This window comes from Pelophylax lessonae (genome assembly GCF_965119305.1).
Source record: "Pelophylax lessonae genome assembly, chromosome: 9".
Classification (NCBI taxonomy): Eukaryota; Metazoa; Chordata; class Amphibia; order Anura; family Ranidae; genus Pelophylax; species Pelophylax lessonae.
The window spans coordinates 78,749,701-78,768,149 of record NC_138776.1 but is presented as its reverse complement, the minus strand read 5'-3'; the positions used below and the strand labels follow the sequence as shown (position 1 = coordinate 78,768,149).

Below are 18,449 nucleotides of genomic sequence, written 5' to 3'. Positions count from 1 at the left end.
ATCCCATCCTCTGTTCTCCAAAGGAGTAAACCGATTAAAGGTGGGTATAGTGCCTCCTTGTCTCGGAGTGTAGGGAGCATTATAGTTGTTATATTGCGGTGGACCCCGTCTATTAAAAGGCGGTTTTTGTTGATTGAAAAACGGTGGTCTATTGCCATTTCTATTGTTGTTATAATTATTAAATCCTCTATTGGGTAGAGCACCTGTGGGAAATTTGTTAGGGTTTTGACCCCTCCCATTACCAGTGGGCCTGTTGATAGCCCCTCCGGTGGTGACCTGGCTGTTGGACATAGAGGTAGTAGCTGTCACAGTATCCATGGGTTCACCCTGGATATTGTTATTTGAGCCAGCACTACCAGCAGCCCTGTTAGTTTGCCATTTAAACACCGTGTCGTTTTTGTAGTCACCTACATCCCGGTTAAACTTCCGTTTTTTCTTGTTTTTTTGGTCAGAGGTTTCCTTCTCCAGGTGTTTCACAAGGAGCTCAGACTGTTTTTTATAGTCATCCTTTTCTTTAAACTCGTCTAGTGATTTCTTCAAATCACTGATTTCACTATCAATTTTGGATAACTTACTCCTTTTTCTACTAATGAGGAATTGTAAAAACTGAATCCCAGCCTCATTGAAATATTTGAACCAGCCATCCAAATCTGGTTTAAATGATGGGGGTATATTCAACCTTTCTAAAGCCTCTTTTACAAAAGAGGAACAATCCGTATTAAACCGCGGGTTGAAATTTGCACCTCCTAGGACAATCAATAAGTTTGACACCTTCATCGATGTCCATAAATATATTAGAAAATTGAATATACAGAGATATATATTGTCTAACCCCAGAACAACATCTAACAATAGTAGTAAATACACTCATACTACCTTAGCCAACGCCTCCCTCTTCAATCCACCCGGAAAGGTCTCCTCTTCAGTACAGGTTTTTAAGGAACTTGTACTGGGTGACCTTGAAAGGATTAAAATAAAGAAGCCACCAACTAATAACTCTTTGCAAATTGGGTTGCAGACATTATGCGAACACAAGGACATAGTCATCCGTCCGGCTGACAAAGGCGGAGGAATTGTCGTGCTTGACAAGGATGACTATGTCCTTGAGATGAACAACATTTTAAGTGACAGGGATACCTATCAGATTCTTAAAAGGAATCCAACCATTAAATATAAAAAAGAGCTTCAGGCTCTAGTTGAGCAGGCCTTTGATAAAGGTATCTTAAAAGAGAAGGAAAAACTATTTCTAGTTCCCCTGGCTCCTCGCTTGCCGGTTATGTACTTCCTCCCAAAAGTGCATAAGAATCCCATTAAACCCCCCGGCCGTCCCATCATTAGTGGGATAGATTCCCTATGTTCCCGCATTGGAAGATATGTGGATTCCTTTCTCCAACCTTTGGTGATACAGATGCCCTCTTACCTTAAGGACACAACTCATGTCCTTAATATTGTTAAGGACATAACATGGAAGGAAGGCATGATCCTGGCTACAGCGGACGTCATGTCCCTGTACACGATCATACCGCATCAACTGGGGTATGAGGCAGTACATTATTATCTGAATACTCTCAGTGGTCTGGAGAGAGTACAGATTGAGTTCATTTTGGAGATTTTGAACTTTGCAATGACCCACAATTTTTTTTGGTTCAATAACACTTACTTTTTACAGTGTCGTGGTGTGGCTATGGGGGAGAAATTTGCCCCCAGCCTGGCCAATTTGTTTATGGCCAGGTGGGAAGAGGATGTCGTCTATAAGGACCGACCGCCCCAGCTGGTGCTGTGGCGTAGGTACATAGACGACATCCTCCTCCTCTGGGACGGTGATCAATGTTCCCTTGACCTGTTCATGTCCACATTAAATGAGAACAATAGAGGTATCAAATTAGACTGCACCAGTAGTACAACCAGTATTAATTTCCTGGATTTGAATCTGGTGGTCGAGGAAGATAGGTTGGTCACTTCCACCTTCTTTAAACAAACCGACCGCAATAGCTTCATCCCAGTGGACAGCTGTCACCATAAATCATGGTTACAAGCTGTCCCAAAAGGACAATTCATGAGGCTACGCCGAAATTGCACTCATTTGGACATTTTTCTTACACAGGCCTTACAGCTTAAGAGTAAATTTTTGGATAAGGGTTACCAGGCCGACTCCCTTGATAATACCATCAGGGAAGTGGCAGACATGAACAGGTCAGATCTTCTTGCCCCACGTACCAGAACCAATGATAGTCAACCTTTCAAAAATTGTTTTGTGACCTCTTTTAGTACACAACATTATGAAGTCAAGAGAATCATGCAGAAACATTGGTCTGTCATTAAGAACGACAGAGTACTAGGTCCGGCCCTTCCAGACCGACCTAATGTCATCTTCAGAGGTGCTCCATCATTACGACACCAGGTGGCCCATAACGTCATAGAAAGACCGGAGCGACCCATGTTCCTCCCGGAGTTAAAAGGGTTCTACCCCTGTAAGAGATGTAATATCTGTGCTCTTAATGTGTTTAAAGGTAGAAAAATTGAAACAATCAGGTCCCATATCACCGGGAGAGAATATCCGATTAAATCCTTCATAACTTGTTCAACGCAGAATGTAGTGTATCTACTTCAATGTAAATGTGGGAAACAATATATCGGACGAACCCTGAGAAACATGCAAATCCGTATGGGGGAGCATGTGGCAAACATACGTAAAGCGTTCCCTGGCCACAGTGTGTCGAAACATTTCGATCACTGTCGACATAAAGACCCCCGTAACACGTTATTTGTGGCCTTTGATAAATTTACTCCTAATTGGCGAGGGGCAAATGCAAAAAGGGAGCTATCCCGCGCTGAGACGCGGTGGATTTATATTTTGAAAACTTATGTCCCTTATGGCCTTAATGTTGAGTGGGACATTAACTGTTTCATCAACAACAGTTAAATGTTGCCGAGACGGGAAAAGCACAATTATGCTCCATTCCACTCAATATTTGTGTATGAATATAAATCCTTTATTTTTATATTTTTTGTTATCATGTGGTATTTTTTAGGTTTTATGATTCTTGTTTTTGTCGACCAGCTAGAGATTATTGTCAGGTTGAAATGTAGGGTTATGAGTTAAAAGGGGAAAAGTGCTGCAATCTGCCCTTTGGCCTTATCTTTCCCCTTTTTTTTCCATTAAGTCAATAATTTTGATTTTTATGACAATATATTGTTTGGCCACTAGATGGCGCTTGCTAACATCGGTAATTTTTTATATACATTTAGTCCTGCTTTATCTTCATACGATACTAAGTAAATTTTTATATTTTTTATATCATTTGCTTAAATAACTACTGCTGTCCTTATGTGATCAGTTTAATTGATGATGGCTAATTAGTTGCTCTGTCCTGAATCTTTTGTCCTCTTTGGTGCTGCTGTTTTTTTAATGGACTTCCGCCCTCAATGGCCAGAGGTCAGATTCATCACTTCCGCCCTTTTCGTCCGTGATTGGACGAGGTTCCGGATATGATCTTTACATGGGGTATTTGTAAGGCGTGACTGCGATGTCCGGTAACCACGCCCCTGACGACGTCATTCTGATGAAACCGGTCGGGAGGTTCCGGACATCGCGCTTGCCACGCCCCCAAGACGCCGGCTTTGTATCAACTATAGCGGGACGCCGCTTTTTACTTGTTACTCGTTTGTATTGACCTACTGCCATGTGAGTAGAACCTTAAATAAAGCTGTTTTATATTGTCAAACGGGATTACGCTATGAATGCTTTTATCCTCTACATATTGCCATACATATCGGAGTTGTTTCTGGATTTATGAGCGAGTGAGGGGGTTGATGCAGTCTAGCGAAGCTTGGTCCGTTCATGCAGAGGAGAGAACCCAGTCCATAGGAGTTATTATCTTATGCTCTTAGTGGCCCATCCATTAATTTGGAGGCCCACTCATTGCGGTAAGCTGCCATCTTGCCTATCCGCACAGGTGACTGTTTGTTTCCATTGCTTTTCACATCTTGGGATCTTCACCCTTAAGTGGACTCTCCACCATCTTTATATGCTGAATGGACTTATGACTTAGTGCAATCGATTCATTTTTTTATTGCACCATTATTAATTGTATATCAATTTATATAATTTTTTAAGTATAATTAATTTTGTTGCTTATAGCGCTGCACTACTTGACACACATTACTACAATAATCAGTGCTAAAAATATGCACTGTTACTGTAATAATGACACTGGCAGGGAAGGGGTTAACCCTATGGGTGATCAAGGGGTTAAATGTAAGCCTAGGGGAGTGATTCTAACTGTGGGGGAGGCGTGGCTTGTGAAATGACCATAGAGACATGTGATCTGATATAGAAGTTTACAACAGCTGAACGTTCTCCTCTCTCAGCGGGGAGCGATTGCGTGTGTCAGGCGGCAACCGGAGCCGCCTGACCCGTGCATCAGCTTCCCCGCTGCCGAGTGGGGGCGGGAGCGCATCACCAGCGGCACGTGCTCGCCCCCTACCTTCCAGCGTGCGACCAATGTAGGTCTACGTCGGTTTGCGCAGGAGAGCCACCCTGCCGCACTAAAAAGGCGGCGGGTGGTCGGGAAGTGGTTAAGAGTTTACAAACAAGGGGTGTAACAACAGCAATAAAGCAATAAATCAAGTTCCTTCCAATAACATACAATGTCTAAAGGTTTATGCCCGTTGCATCCATGGTAAGCATATCCTGTATTGTGGTAGAAGTCACTAGTGATGGGCTGAACAACCCCACCACCAGAATGCCTGAACAGGGAAAAAGTTTGGACCCGAACACTATTTAAGGCTCAATTCACATCTATGCGTGTTGCTTTTGAGTTTTTCTGCAGTGCTTTTTGCTCTGCTTTCCGCACTTTTTAAACCGAGATTTTGCCGCAATATTGTGTTTTGCATTTTCTATGCTTTTCTTAAAAAAAATTAGCTGTTGGGCAGATTTAAATAAAAAAATTGCAGCAACGTCGTAGAAAAATCGTGGTAAAAACGCACTACATGCTTTTCTGTAGCTTCTTCATTGAAGTCCATTGAACCAAAAATGCAAAATAGCACAGTTTTACATTTTAAAAAGTCCCTGACCCTTTCCAAAAACACAGAGGCACAAAAATAGGAACCCATATTAAAAAAAATGTCCTGCGTTTCTGCAAACAGCATGAAAAAACTCATTGATGTGAATGAAGCCTAGAGCTATAGGACCCAAACTAAAAAAATCAAAAGTCCCCATTTTTAAGGCTTATATGCAAGGTATTAGCCATAAAAAGGGTATGGGTGTCCAGGTACTGCCCTGGGGGACATGTATCAATGGAAAAAAAATTTAAAAAAACATTGTTTAAAGTGAAACACTAACAATGAAAAATTCCTTTAAATATAGTGCCTGGGGGGGTCCTCTTAGTCTGCCCATCAAAGCGGCCCATCTGTACCGTGTATAGAACCTGCTGCAACAAAACTGACATACTAGTATATAAAGATAAAATATTACATTTAAATTGATTTTCCCTGCAAGCTTTCTTTATTTTGTAAACACCGGCTTGGGGAGCCAGACTGAATAATGAAACCACATTTTAGTTCACTCGGAACAAGATTGGAGATTTTTTAGATTAATTCTGGTGTCTCTTTGGCAGACTTTGGATACAAATAAAAAGTTTTGCACCACAGTGAGCATGCCTTATGTGAAGAAGTCAAATTGTAGTACACTCAGGCCAAGATTAACAATCTTTTTAGATAAAGTCTGATGCCTCTTTTGCAGACTTTGGATAGAAGTAACAGGTGCGGGGCTTGGATGTTGGTGGTGCCTTCACACCATAACCCTTCACAGTTATCCTTGGCAAACGCAGGATTGGACTTTGTTCTTAACAGTAATGTTAGGAAGTGGGTCGGGAGATAAGAGCACTACAATCTGATGGATTGGTGTGACTTCTCCCTACTGTTCCAGGATGGCTGCCTCTAGAGGACATCCTGCATCATTGGGGTTGTGCCTCCCCCTCCTCACTTTCCTCTTCTGCTCTAATAAGACACCCAAGTTGAGTCAGTGACCTCATCATCATCATCCCCTTCACCCTCATCACTGGGGCCAACTTGGCAATATGCTGCAGCTAGGGGAACATGACTGCCAATTTGTTGTTTATTAGTGTTCTCCCCTCTCTGTAGGCTCATGTTACTCCTTTCCTTAATTTCGGAACCAACATCAGAATCAAGTCATGTCTGTGCATCCTCAAGCAAGTGGCTGATGCTGTGGTCAAATAATTCAGCTGACTTCTCCATGCATGATGGTTCGGCTATGGCAGGAGTAGCTGTGGAAAGAAGGCAGAATAGGCTGCTCCGGCAGCTGCAGTGGACTGGGAACTAGTATCAGCTCGGGTGACAGAGGATGAAGAGGATGGGGATGGTTTAATAAGCAAGTCCACCACTTCCTCTGCATGCTGTGGCTGGATAGCACAGGCAACATCATTAAACAGAGACAAACGTGCCCTGCCTGAGGACGGACCACATACACCTTTGCCTGTAGACATAGAGGCTGCTGGCCCCTCATAGTGGCATAGGAACATCTGCCTCTTCTTGTTGGGATCCCAGGCATTATGGGGGACTTATTACCCAAATGTAATAGATAATAGGAAATGGGTGATTGGATGCACTTATTAAATGAAAAGTGGTGTTTGATGCACTTTAAATTGAGGACTGCCAGTGACAGAAAGTGAAAAACTTTACAAAAGTAAAAAATTACAAAAAAAGGGGGAACACCAGCGTTGTAGTAAGAAAAACTGTGGCTGACAAAAAAAAAAGGAGACTGGCAGGGGACCAAAAAAAAAAAAAAAAGAAACAGCAACCAGGAAAAGGAGGGTTAGTACTTCACTGGACTTGCCGCTATGGCTAACAGAAAGGCTGGATAAAATTAACACAAGTAAATCACCAGGCCCAGATGGCGTACATCCGAGAGTACTTAAAGAACTCAGTAAGGTTATATCTAGACCACTGTTCCTGATCTTTGCTGATAGTATTTTGACAGGAACTGTATCTGGTGATTGGAGGAAAGCTAACGTGATACCGATATTCAAAAAAGGGAAGAGGCATACCGCGGGAAATTATAGGCCGTTAAGCCTGACCTTAATAGTATGTAAACTTCTTGAAGGGATGATAAGGGACCATATCCAAGAGTTTGCTAAAGAGAACAACATCATCAGCAGTAATTAGCAAGGGTTTACTAAAGGGCGTTCTTGTCAAACCAATCTGTTAACATTCTACAAGGAGGTGAGCTGTAAGCTAGACAGGGGGAGACCTGTGGATGTGGTGTACCTGGATTTTAATATATAAAATACGGTCTGTAGGCATCGACCACAAGGTTTGCTCTTGGATACGGAACTGGTTAAAGGGGCGTGTCCAAAGGGTGGCAATAAATAACGCATACTCAGACTGGTCTGGGGTGGAAAGTGGGGTCCCCCAAGGCTCAGTCCTGGGACCAATCTTGTTCAATTTATTCATAAATAGAACTGAGGACGGGATCAGTAGCTCGATTTCAGTTTTTGCAGATGACACAAAATTAAGCAGGGCAATACCTTCACATAGTGAGGCAGTAATCTTACAGAATGACCTAAACAAAATTGTAGAGTGGGCAACTACATGGCAAATGAGGTTTAATGTGGAGAATTGTAAGGTATTGCATTTGGGGACAAAAAACATAAAAGCACAATACACTTTAGGGGGGAAACCTCTGGGGGAATCAAAAATGGAGAAAGATCTGGGGGTCTTAGTACAAGATAGACTTAGCAATAGCACGCAATGTCAAGCTGCAGCTTCAAAAGCCGGCAGAATATTAGCATGCATAAAGAAGGGGATGTTTTCCAGAAAAAAATGGAGAAAGATCTGGGGGTCTTAGTACAAGATAGACTTAGCAATAGCATGCAATTTCAAGCTGCAGCTGCAAAAGCCGGCAGAATATTAGCATGCATAAAGAAGGGAATGTTTTCCAGAGATAAAACTATAATCCTTCCACTTTATAAAACACTGGTCAGACCGCATCTGGCTTATTCTGTCCAGTTCTGGTTCGCCAGTCCTCAGAAGGGATGTGTTGGAGCTGGAAAGAGTCCAGAGAAGGGCAACTAAACTGATTAGGGTTTGGAGGACCTTAATTATGAAGAGCGCTTACAATTGCTTGATGTATTCTCCCTGGAGAGGCGACGCCTGAGAGGGGACATGATAGCAATTTATAAATACCTCAATGGGGATATCAAAATAGAAAACAAATGATTCAGTCTCAAGGAATTTATGAGGACACGAGGCCATACAATGCGTTTAGAGGAGAAGCGTTTTAACCTCAGGCTACGCAGTGGGTACTTTACAGTAAGGGCTACTAGATTGTGGAATTCTCTACCACAAATGGTAGTTACTGCGGGGAGTATGGCTACTTTTAAAAGACTCTTGGATGTACATCTCAAGGATCAAAACATTCAGGGGTATGGGAGGTGATTACGGCCACACACACCTACACAGGTTGAACTGGATGGACTATTGTCTTTATTCAACCTCACCTACTATGTGACTATATAAAAAAAAGGCATATACAGCACTGTATACAGCATTAAATGTAATATTTAGTTAAACACTGCACTACACTCACACTACACTAACACTACACTATACTCACAATACACTGACATTACACTATACTCACACTACACTGATGCTACACTATATTCACACTATACTCACACTATATTAACACCACACTCACATTCTACACTTAGAGTGACAATAACACACTAACTAGCTAGTAGCTAACTGAGCCCTGCTCTATCTATCTCCACTCCAACAACACACTGCACAAGTTTCTTGTGGGAAGGAACCTTTTATAGTGTGGGGTGGGACTATGAGCACTGAGCCATGATTGGGTAAAGTCATCATGATTTTGTCAAAACAGGGCTCTGGCAGTGCTCTGTGCCCTGATTGGGCAAAGCCTTGCACCTGACCAGCAGGCAGGTGCATTGCTTCATCCACTTAGGGCCCTAGAATGCACGGTGCACTGTGCAAACATCCCTCCAAGCACATTGCAAATGCTCTGGCAGTTGCAGTGGACTGTGAACTAGTATCAGCTTGGGTGACAGAGGATGAGGAGGTGAGTGTGTTCGCTGAACACCTGAACGGATGATGTCTCGTATTGGATTTTTGGGGGAGCCCTACACATTTTTAGGTGGGATTCCTGCTCAAAATCCATTGGTATTGAATTCTGGGGGATCCCCCATGCCATTTTCATCAAAAGTGACATTTACAGAGAAAAGTTAAAAGGCATGAGGACCCCCCCAAAGTTACCCCCCACCTTTACATTAGTAAATATCCCCAAGGTCAGTGTTGAATTAAAGCTAGGGAAATGGGGGGAGAACTTTGGTGTCCTTGCCTTGATTGGATGACCTTGTCCTGGAGCTTGCTACTTTAGAGCAACTGACAACTGATGGAGGAATGTATGAAATAAGCTGATAAAGTATGTGTGTTGGTGAGCTGTGGTGACTACCATGTTGAATTGCATCCCAATGCACCGCTAAAATGCACGTGCGCTGTAGTTCAACATAACACATGGCGTCCCGTGTAATGTGCTGTGCTGAAAGAAAAAAAAAAGGCCTACACCATTTTTTGGTGTGTTGTAATGTACTGCAGCCCATTCTTTTTAAATAAGATGTTGTCACAACTTGCCAAAATGTGCATCAACTCATGAAAACAAGTGCAGTATAGCAATCTATGCTCTGTGATGTGACTTGTTGCTCCTGTTTAGCTATGCCTAGCTGTGCTAAAGGATTGATAAACATCCCTACTGTATTGTGTTAGCACTAAGTACTTAAAAACAGTGTATTCTTTTGAGTGTACGGTTGAGGCAGCAGAAAGTCTAGATTCACAAATGACACCAATAATAATGCTTTGTCTTTTTTCTTCTTTTGTAGGCGCTATGCTTTTTTTTTCCCTAGTTCACTTCAATCAGAGCATCCCGAACTTGCATGCTTGCATATGGAGGGAATGCAAGGTTCAGGCCAACTTCAAGTCTTTCTTTTATCAAGAGGAAATACCAAATTGTTGGTAGAGAAGACCATTCCAGAGAATCCTGTATTCACCTGTCTTCCAATCATGGTATCCCAACAGTTTTGTAGTTCTCATGGCGTTACACTTATTTATCCAGACAAAGGACAGTACAATCTCCCCAATGAAGAAACCACATGCATTAAAAATAATAGGGTTTCTACCATTCCTCTCCTACTAAAATGTGCTTTTATTTTAGTCTTTGTCCCCATCCCGCTCATTCCCTGTCCCAGTGACAACCCAGGAAGTTGGGATATACTGTATGTCATCATGTGGACATTACAATTCCTACAGGCATTCTACCTTTTTTTCATTAAGTTAAAAAAGAGTTTTAACAAGCAATAGATAATTTTCCACGGAGACACAAACAAAAAAAAATGTTAGGAGTTCTAATAGTATTCTACTCTTCTAAAGTCAAGAATTTTTATTTCTGCCTGCGTTGTTGGAAAATTCCCCACACTTCCTGTCTGCTCAGACATGTTTAAATGGAAAGAAAGTGAGGGTAAATCTCTCTAACAGAGCCACAGACTCCCACTTTAACCACTTGCCGACCGCGCTATAGTCTAAAGATGGCAACAGCCCAGTCGTTCAGTTCTGGGAGGGCGTCCATAGAGGTCCACCCAGAAACCCGCCCTCTGCGTGCCTCTTGTGGCGCGCATTGCACTTGCTTTGTAAACGCTAAGTCTTTCAGACACAGTTTATCACAGATCAGGGTAAAGGTCCAATCACAGCGGCCCTTTACTATGTGATCAGATCTAACTTGCCAGTTATCAGCAGTCCTGTCCTCCCACGCTTTGTCTGTGGGAGGAAAGGAGAGCCGCTAACAGCAAGCCTGTCAGCACATCATTTACACTAACAATCAGGGCACTGATCATAAGTGCCCTGATAATCATTGCTGCCCCATCAGTGCAGCCTATCAGTTCCCATCACTGCCTCCTATCAATACCCATCACTGCCACCTACCAGTGCCTCCTCATCAGTGCTTCTTAGTGCCGCCTCATCAGTGCCCATCAGTGCCACCTCATCAGTGTCCATTAGTGCTGCCTCATTAGTGCCACCTCAATGCAGCCTATCATTGCCCATTAGTGCATCCTATCAATGCATATCAGTTAAGAAGAAAAACCACTAATGTTTGGTCTTTTTTCACTTGTATAGCAATAAATAAAAACCTAGTGGCGATTACCACCAAAAGGAAGCTCTATCTGTCTAAAAAACAAAATGATAAAAATGTAATTTGGTACAGTGTAATATGTTTGCAACAGCACTGAAAGCTGAAAATTGGCCTGGGCAGAAAGGAGGTGAAAGTGCCCAGTACTGATTAAATGGTTAAATGGTTAAATCATCTCCTGATCCATTTAATGTCTTTTTATTACAGACTTACAGATTACTCAATGATTGTACATTTTGGGGAATCCTTTAATTCATTATTTTTCATGATGATTATTCTTAGAGAAATAGAAGTGAAGGGAAATCCACATTTGGGTAGTTATCAATCCTATTCCTGTTCCCCCCAACTGAAAGTGTAAACAAGACCTGAGAATGATTTGTCCTATTAACACACTGTAGTTGCTTTCACTTTTCAGTGGAAAATGAACTAGATAATTTTACTCTAATAAAAGGCAAGTTTCATCTCAAAAAATTATCTCTTTTACCTGTGAAGTCTTTATGAATGCCCCTGGGGCATACTTGACAAAGTTTGGCCTGGCAGTGTCTGTGGTAGTTGGACAGAACCCAGAAGTTTGGCAAAGATATCCCGCCACTGAAATTTTATGGTCCTAAGTAGGCTTTTCCTAAGGTTTGTGACCCAGAGCTTGAAGTGACCCCCCCCCCCTCCGTTTCTTTTATTGAACGAGCTGGTCCAAAAATTCTCATCCAAACAGCCCTAACACCCTATCAGATTCAAACACTGTTCAATACTAAATACAGTATCCGAAATCTGACATTCCTCTAACCATGTTGGAGTTAATTGATCTCATAATGTGTCTGGCCAGCTGAGGTTTGAGATACTTGCACTAATTGCAATTTAAAAAGCAACAGCCACAGGGAAATTAACCTTCAATTGCCATTTTATCCAGTGTGTGTCACCTTGTGTGTATTTACCAAGGCAAACACTCCAGTTATGTAAACTTTTGATCTGGGGCATTTGAGTGATTTCTTTTATCATTATGATTTAAAGCGGAGCCGCGTTTTGAAACTCAAAGGGCAAAATAATGGACTTCATAGGCAAGTAGATATATAAAATTTAAACAATTTATTGATCTACATTAAAAATGTTGTATAGAAGGTACAATCAAAAAATAGAAAAAACCCTTTAAAAAAATTATTGGACAGACTGTGGATTCCACACAGGATAGAATATCATATATAGTGTATATATAGTATTTGTTGCAGTTGTATAATAAATCAACATATACCAATCCTCGAGATACTAGGGTACCATTTGTCCTCATGTATTTCCACTCTACATGTTTCGCGACATATTATTGCTTCTTCAGGAGTTATTGCAAATCTATTTCTTCCTATTCGTTCCTGAAGAAGTGATAATATGTCGCGAAACATGTAGAGCAGAAATACATGAGCACAAACTTTTCTTAACTTATCTCATACGTTTAGTAAAGTGTTATATTTTTTTCATCAAATTGCAGGTCCCAAAGCTACCTGCAGATTATTTAGTGACCATGTTCAGTCCTGAAAACACAGAACTTGAAGTTATCATCAAGAATTCTGGGGAGACCATACGTGAAAAACGAACAGTAGCTCTGAAACCTAAGAAGATGGACGCTGCTACACAAATCTTGATCCAGACTGACAAATCTGTATACAAGCCTGGACAGACTGGTAACACTAAGATTTGGAAGAGATGGCATACATATACTGTACATTAGCTTTGATTTGAAACTGTGGCATTTGCCAAAAGTGTTGGTGTATATGAGAATGTTTGCAAGCCATTTGTGAGCTAAGTTGATTAACCAGCCCACATTTACTGTATATCTGTTTGCTTTGAAGAATTGAATAATCCCCCTGGTGCCCAAACTGCAGTCTCTTTGGTATTTTATTGTGTACACCTCAGAGTCCCTGCAGATAGTAGTCTGTGTTTCCCTTTCCTATCTGCCTATACACTGCTCAAAAAAAATGTAAGGAACACTTTGAAACCAGATCTTAATGGGGGGAAAATATCATGCTGGATATCTATACTGATATGGACTGAGTAACATGTTAGGAATGAAAGGATGCCACATCGTTTAATGGAAATGAAAATGATCAACCTACAGAGGGCTGAATTCAAAGACACCCCAAAAATTAAAGTGAAAAAATGATGCAGCAGGCTAGTCCATTTTGCTGAAATATCATTGCAGCAACTCAAAATGGTACTCAGTAGTTTGTATGGCCTCCACGTGCTTGATGCCTGACAATGTCGGGGCACCTAATGAGACGACGGATGGTGGCCTGGGGTATTTCCTCCCAGATTTGGATCAGGGCATCACTGAGCTCCTGAACAGACTGAGGTGCAACCTGGCAGCGTCGGATGGACTGAAACATATGTCCCAGAGGTGTTCTATTGGATTTAGGTCAGGCGAGCGTGGGGGCCATTCAATGGTATCAATTTCTTCATCCTCCAGGAACTAGCTGCATACTCTTGCCACATGAGGCCAGCAGACTTGTATAAAGTACTCGAAATTTCTACTTGAGTAAAAGTACAAGTGCTCGATCAAAAAATTACTTGAGTAGAAGTGGAAGTGCTCGCAGAAAAAGTTACTTAAGTAGAAGTACTAAAGTATTCAACATTTTTTTTACTTAAGTATTGCAAGTAGTTTTTTCAAAAAATTTGCTACTTAAGTACTAAAAGTAAAAAGTACCAGTAGTTTTGAAAAAAAAATTCTACTCAAGTACTGAAAGTAGAAGTACAAGTACTGTGTTATGTAGTTATTAAAGAAATAAGTCAAAAGTTTGAACATCATATTGTTTTTATTATTTCAAATGATTTATTCAAATGATTAACCTGTGTTTGTTAGTAGTTTCTTGATGCACTTTAAGCGCTGTAGCACCATTTATTTGTTTGTTTCATATTTTCTTTTTATTGGAAAGATTTGGTATAGCAGCTTTTATTATACACAGCCTTTATTTTCGTATGCGCTGATTTACAAATGACATTATACACATTTTTTTGAGCTTTATGCAACCTGCCATCTACTGTTCTGGCAGTGGTAATTTTTTTAAAAGTAACTAGTAACTATGCAGCACAAAAAAAAAAAATACTTGAGTAGAAGTATCGAAATCATCGAAAAAATGTAGTGAAGTAAAAGTAGAAGTAGGAGAAAAAAATTCTACTCTAGGAAAGTACAGATACCGCATTTCGGTACTTAAGTACAGTACTTAAGTAGTTCTACTTCGTTACTATACATCTCTGGAGGCCAGGCATTGTCATGCACCAGGAGGAACCTAGAACCCATTGCATCAGCGTAGGGTCTGACAATGGGTCCAGGGATTTCCCGATACCTAATGGCAGTCAGAGTGCCATTGTCTAACCTGTAGAGGTCTGTGCATCCCTCCACGGATATGCCTCCCCAGACCATCCCTGACCCACTACCAAACCGGTCATTCTGAACGACGTTACAGGCAGCATAACCTTCTACACGGCTTCTCCAGACCCTTTCCCGTTTGTCACATGTGCTCAAGGTGAACCTGTTTCTCATCTATGAAAAGCATAGGGCACCAGTGCCTGACCTGCCAATTCTGGTGTTCAATGGCAAATGGCAATCGAGCTCCATGGTGCCGGCCGGGGAACACAGGGCCCACTAGAGGACAACAGCCCTCAGGCTACCCTCATGAAGTCTGTTTTTGATTGTTTGGTCAGAGACATTCTCACCAGTGGTCTGCTGAAGGTCATTGTGTAGGGCTCTGGCAGTGCTCATGCTGTTTCTCCTTGCACAAAGGAGCAAATACCAGTCCTGGTAATTAATTAAGGACCTTCTATGGCCCTGTCCAGCTCTCCTTGAGTAACTGCCTTTCTCCTGAAATCTCCATGCTTTTGGGACTGTGCTATGAGACACAGCAAACCTTCTGGCAATGGCACGCATTGATGTGTCATCCTGGAGCAGTTGGACTGCCTATGCAACTTCTATAGGATCAAGGTATCGCCTCATGCTACCAGTCGTGACACTGACCCTAGTCAAATGCAAAACTTTTGAAAACAGTTAGAAAAGATGAATAGGGAAAAAAAATGTCAGTGGCCATTCCTGTTTCGGAGGTTGTCTCATTGTTGCCCATCTAATGTACCTGTTGTTAATTTCATTAACACCAAAGCAGCTGAAACTGAATAACAACCCCCTCCGCTACTTAACTGACCCGATTAATATCCCAGGAGTTTAATTGACTTGATGCTATACTCTGATTAATGTGTTCCTTTAATTGTTTTGAGCAGTGTATAACCCAATGAATGAAAAATATTCTTCACACTGGCTTGTGGGTTAGGTGCAGTGATGGGCAGTGAACACACAGTGTCCAAGTCTGGCAGTAACAAAATATTGTAGAAAAGTACAGCAAGAGAAATAGACCCAGTGGAAAAACTCACCTGACCGCAGCCACCTTTAAGTAAGGCAGCGGTAGACGAGCAATATGCATAATGGAAGATGCCGACAGCATCTGCCACGTGGGGCAGAATGCAGCCAGTCAGTCCACACCTGCTGTCTTTCTTGGTCTACCTCACCTTGGCTTGGTATCAAGAGATCCCTGTATTTTAATGGTTGAATAATACTTACTGGAAAAAGTAAGGCTTTGGATATCTTTTTTCATATTCTTTTCTTTCTTTATAAAGTCCCTTCACTTTGTTCCACAGGACATTTGGCAGTTATTTTCTGCTCCCCATGCCTCAGTATCTAGTCTGCACAGTGAATTCACGTGAGAGCTAACAAACTCATTGGCCATTAATACACAAACACTAATTGCAATTTAAAAAGCAACAGCCACAGGGAAATTAACCTTCAATTGCCATTTTATCCAGTGTGTGTCACATTGTGTGTATTTACCAAGGCAAACACTCCAGTTATGTAAACTTTTGATCTGGGGCATTTGAGTGATTTCTTTTATCATTATGATTTAAAGCGGAGCCGTGTTTTGAAACTCAAAGGGCAAAATAATGGACTTCATAGGCAAGTAGATATATAAAATTTAAACAATTTATTGATCTACATTAAAAATGTTGTATAGAAGGTACAATCAAAAAATAGAAAAAAACCCTTTAAAAAAATGATTGGACAGACTGTGGATTCCACACAGGATAGAATATCATATATAGTGTATATATAGTATTTGTTGCAGTTGTATAATAAATCAACATATACCAATCCTCGAGATACTAGGGTACCATTTGTCCTCATGTATTTCCACTCTACATGTTTCGCGACATATTATTGCTTCTTCAGGAGTTATTGCAAATCTATTTCTTCCTATTCGTTCCTGAAGAAGTGATAATATGTCGCGAAACATGTAGAGCAGAAATACATGAGCACAAGTGATACCCCAGTATCTCGAGGATTGGTATATGTCGATGTATTATACAACTGCAACAAATAATATATATATACTATAAATGATATTCTATCCTCTGGGGAATCCACAGTCTGTTCAATAGTTATTTTCAAAAATGTTTTCTATTTTTTATGATCGTACCTTCTATACAACATTTTTAATGTAGACCAATAAATTGTTTAAATTGTATATACCTATGTGCCTATAAAGTCCATTATTTTGCCCTTTGAGTTTCAAAACATGTTATATTTAGGATGTGGCACAGTTAAATCTTAAGTGCTGAGTAGCCACCAAGGGGACTGAACTCACCCATATTATTTATAGAGGAGCCAAACAACTATGTGATAATAAATGGCTTCATATGATCACTATCCTAAATAAAACACATTTTTTTTTTTGGCATTATCAGTCATATTTTCAAAATCAATGCCAAAATGTCATGATTTTTGCCAGGGTGTGCAAATTTTTTAGCTCAACTGTACAAAGTGCCTCACAATTTTTCCCCTTTAGTCCCCCACAAATACGCTATATACATACTGCATGCACTGGTGTTTATTGTGTTTTTATTTTTGTAAAACCTTCATACATTAAACTATATGCACAACAGTTCATTGTGACCTGTTGCCTCGCATTGTATCACTTTGGTAAACATGTGCACAACTATCACAGGACCTACAAATTCAGTAGCACCAACTTTTTATTATATAATTACTCTGCTTCAAACAATGTATGGTTTGGGGTGGTCTTTAACTAACAACAAAAGCTCTAAGGAAAAATGATAACAAAATAAAAATGGCCTGGTCATTCTTTATTGAGTTTATCTAAAAGAGTAAAGAAGTGCCATGAGCTGTAAATGTGAATGACCCATTCTAACCAACCAGATCACACTTTACAGAAGCTAAATGATTGAAAAATAGTTTCTCACTAGCTGTCATGGATTATGACACTTTGTACAATGCTGTTTGCCTTGAAGAATAAGTCTAATTGGGTTCAAAGAATTGGCCAAATAATTTACCAAAAAATTAATGGAACTGTTCGATGGGCAGTAATATTCAGTATTATTCAGTTAAATTATCTTCTTTTTTTATTAGTGAAATTTCGAATCGTCTCACTGAATGCAAACTTTGAACCTGCAGATACTAAGGTGAGTTGGGAAACCAGGTGACGGGATAGGGTAACGGAGAATCACAGCTGTGAGTAATTTACATATAGATATAAAATATAATGAACTGTTTACAAGATCAGCTGCTTCTTTAGGATATGATTGTGCCTGTGCCAAATCTTCTTCTCTATCATTTTCTTTGACATAGTTGGGGACCCTTTCTTTGAGTGATGGAAATCAGAAGCATGACATTGATATACAGCTGTAATATCGCAGAAACAGCAGGTCATCAGTCAGTCTGCATTTCTATTCTCACCCAAGTGTTATGGTTTGATAGCAAATCTGAATTTCCAGGTGTAGCAGAACTGGTTGATTAATTCAACATTATAAAGTGGATAGCAGTCCAGGAGAGTCAGTACTTGTTGATTCTCATATTTATATAGCACTATTATGTTACACAGTGCTTTACAGTGTACAGAGACCCATTCACATGTATTCACTGTATTACAATGAATCACACAATCAAATGTTCCTACCAACTCATAAATTAGATCCAATATAAGAGGAAATCAGTTAAAGTGGAGTTCCGGGCACAGAAACCATTTTTCAATAAACATACCCCCCGGGACAGTCAGGGCTAGCACATTCCACAATGGCTAGCCTCTGATCTCTCCCGGTTCGCACTTACCTGCAAGAAGAAATACTTACTTATAAAATTTCTTCCACAGCGTTTCCATCTCTCTTGTGGGCAGCTGAAGCCGGCGTA

General features: G+C 40.7%; 2 protein-coding genes across 2 annotated transcripts in view; both read left to right on the top strand.

The window, feature by feature from the left end:
- LOC309564224 (alpha-2-macroglobulin-like protein 1) overlaps positions 1-18,449 on the top strand; it is a 368,264-nt gene that overhangs the window by 228,594 nt on the left and 121,221 nt on the right. The window lies entirely within an intron of this gene.
- The window catches only part of LOC309563300 (pregnancy zone protein-like), a gene marked incomplete at its 3' end in the record, with an annotated part of 120,450 nt that overhangs the window by 4,879 nt on the left and 97,122 nt on the right, over positions 1-18,449 (top strand). The window contains exons 2-4 of the mRNA XM_082267702.1: positions 9,921-10,104; positions 12,708-12,891; positions 17,673-17,725. Of these exons, the coding sequence (XP_082123828.1) occupies positions 9,921-10,104; positions 12,708-12,891; positions 17,673-17,725 (421 nt within the window). The remainder of the gene's footprint in view (positions 1-9,920; positions 10,105-12,707; positions 12,892-17,672; positions 17,726-18,449) is intronic.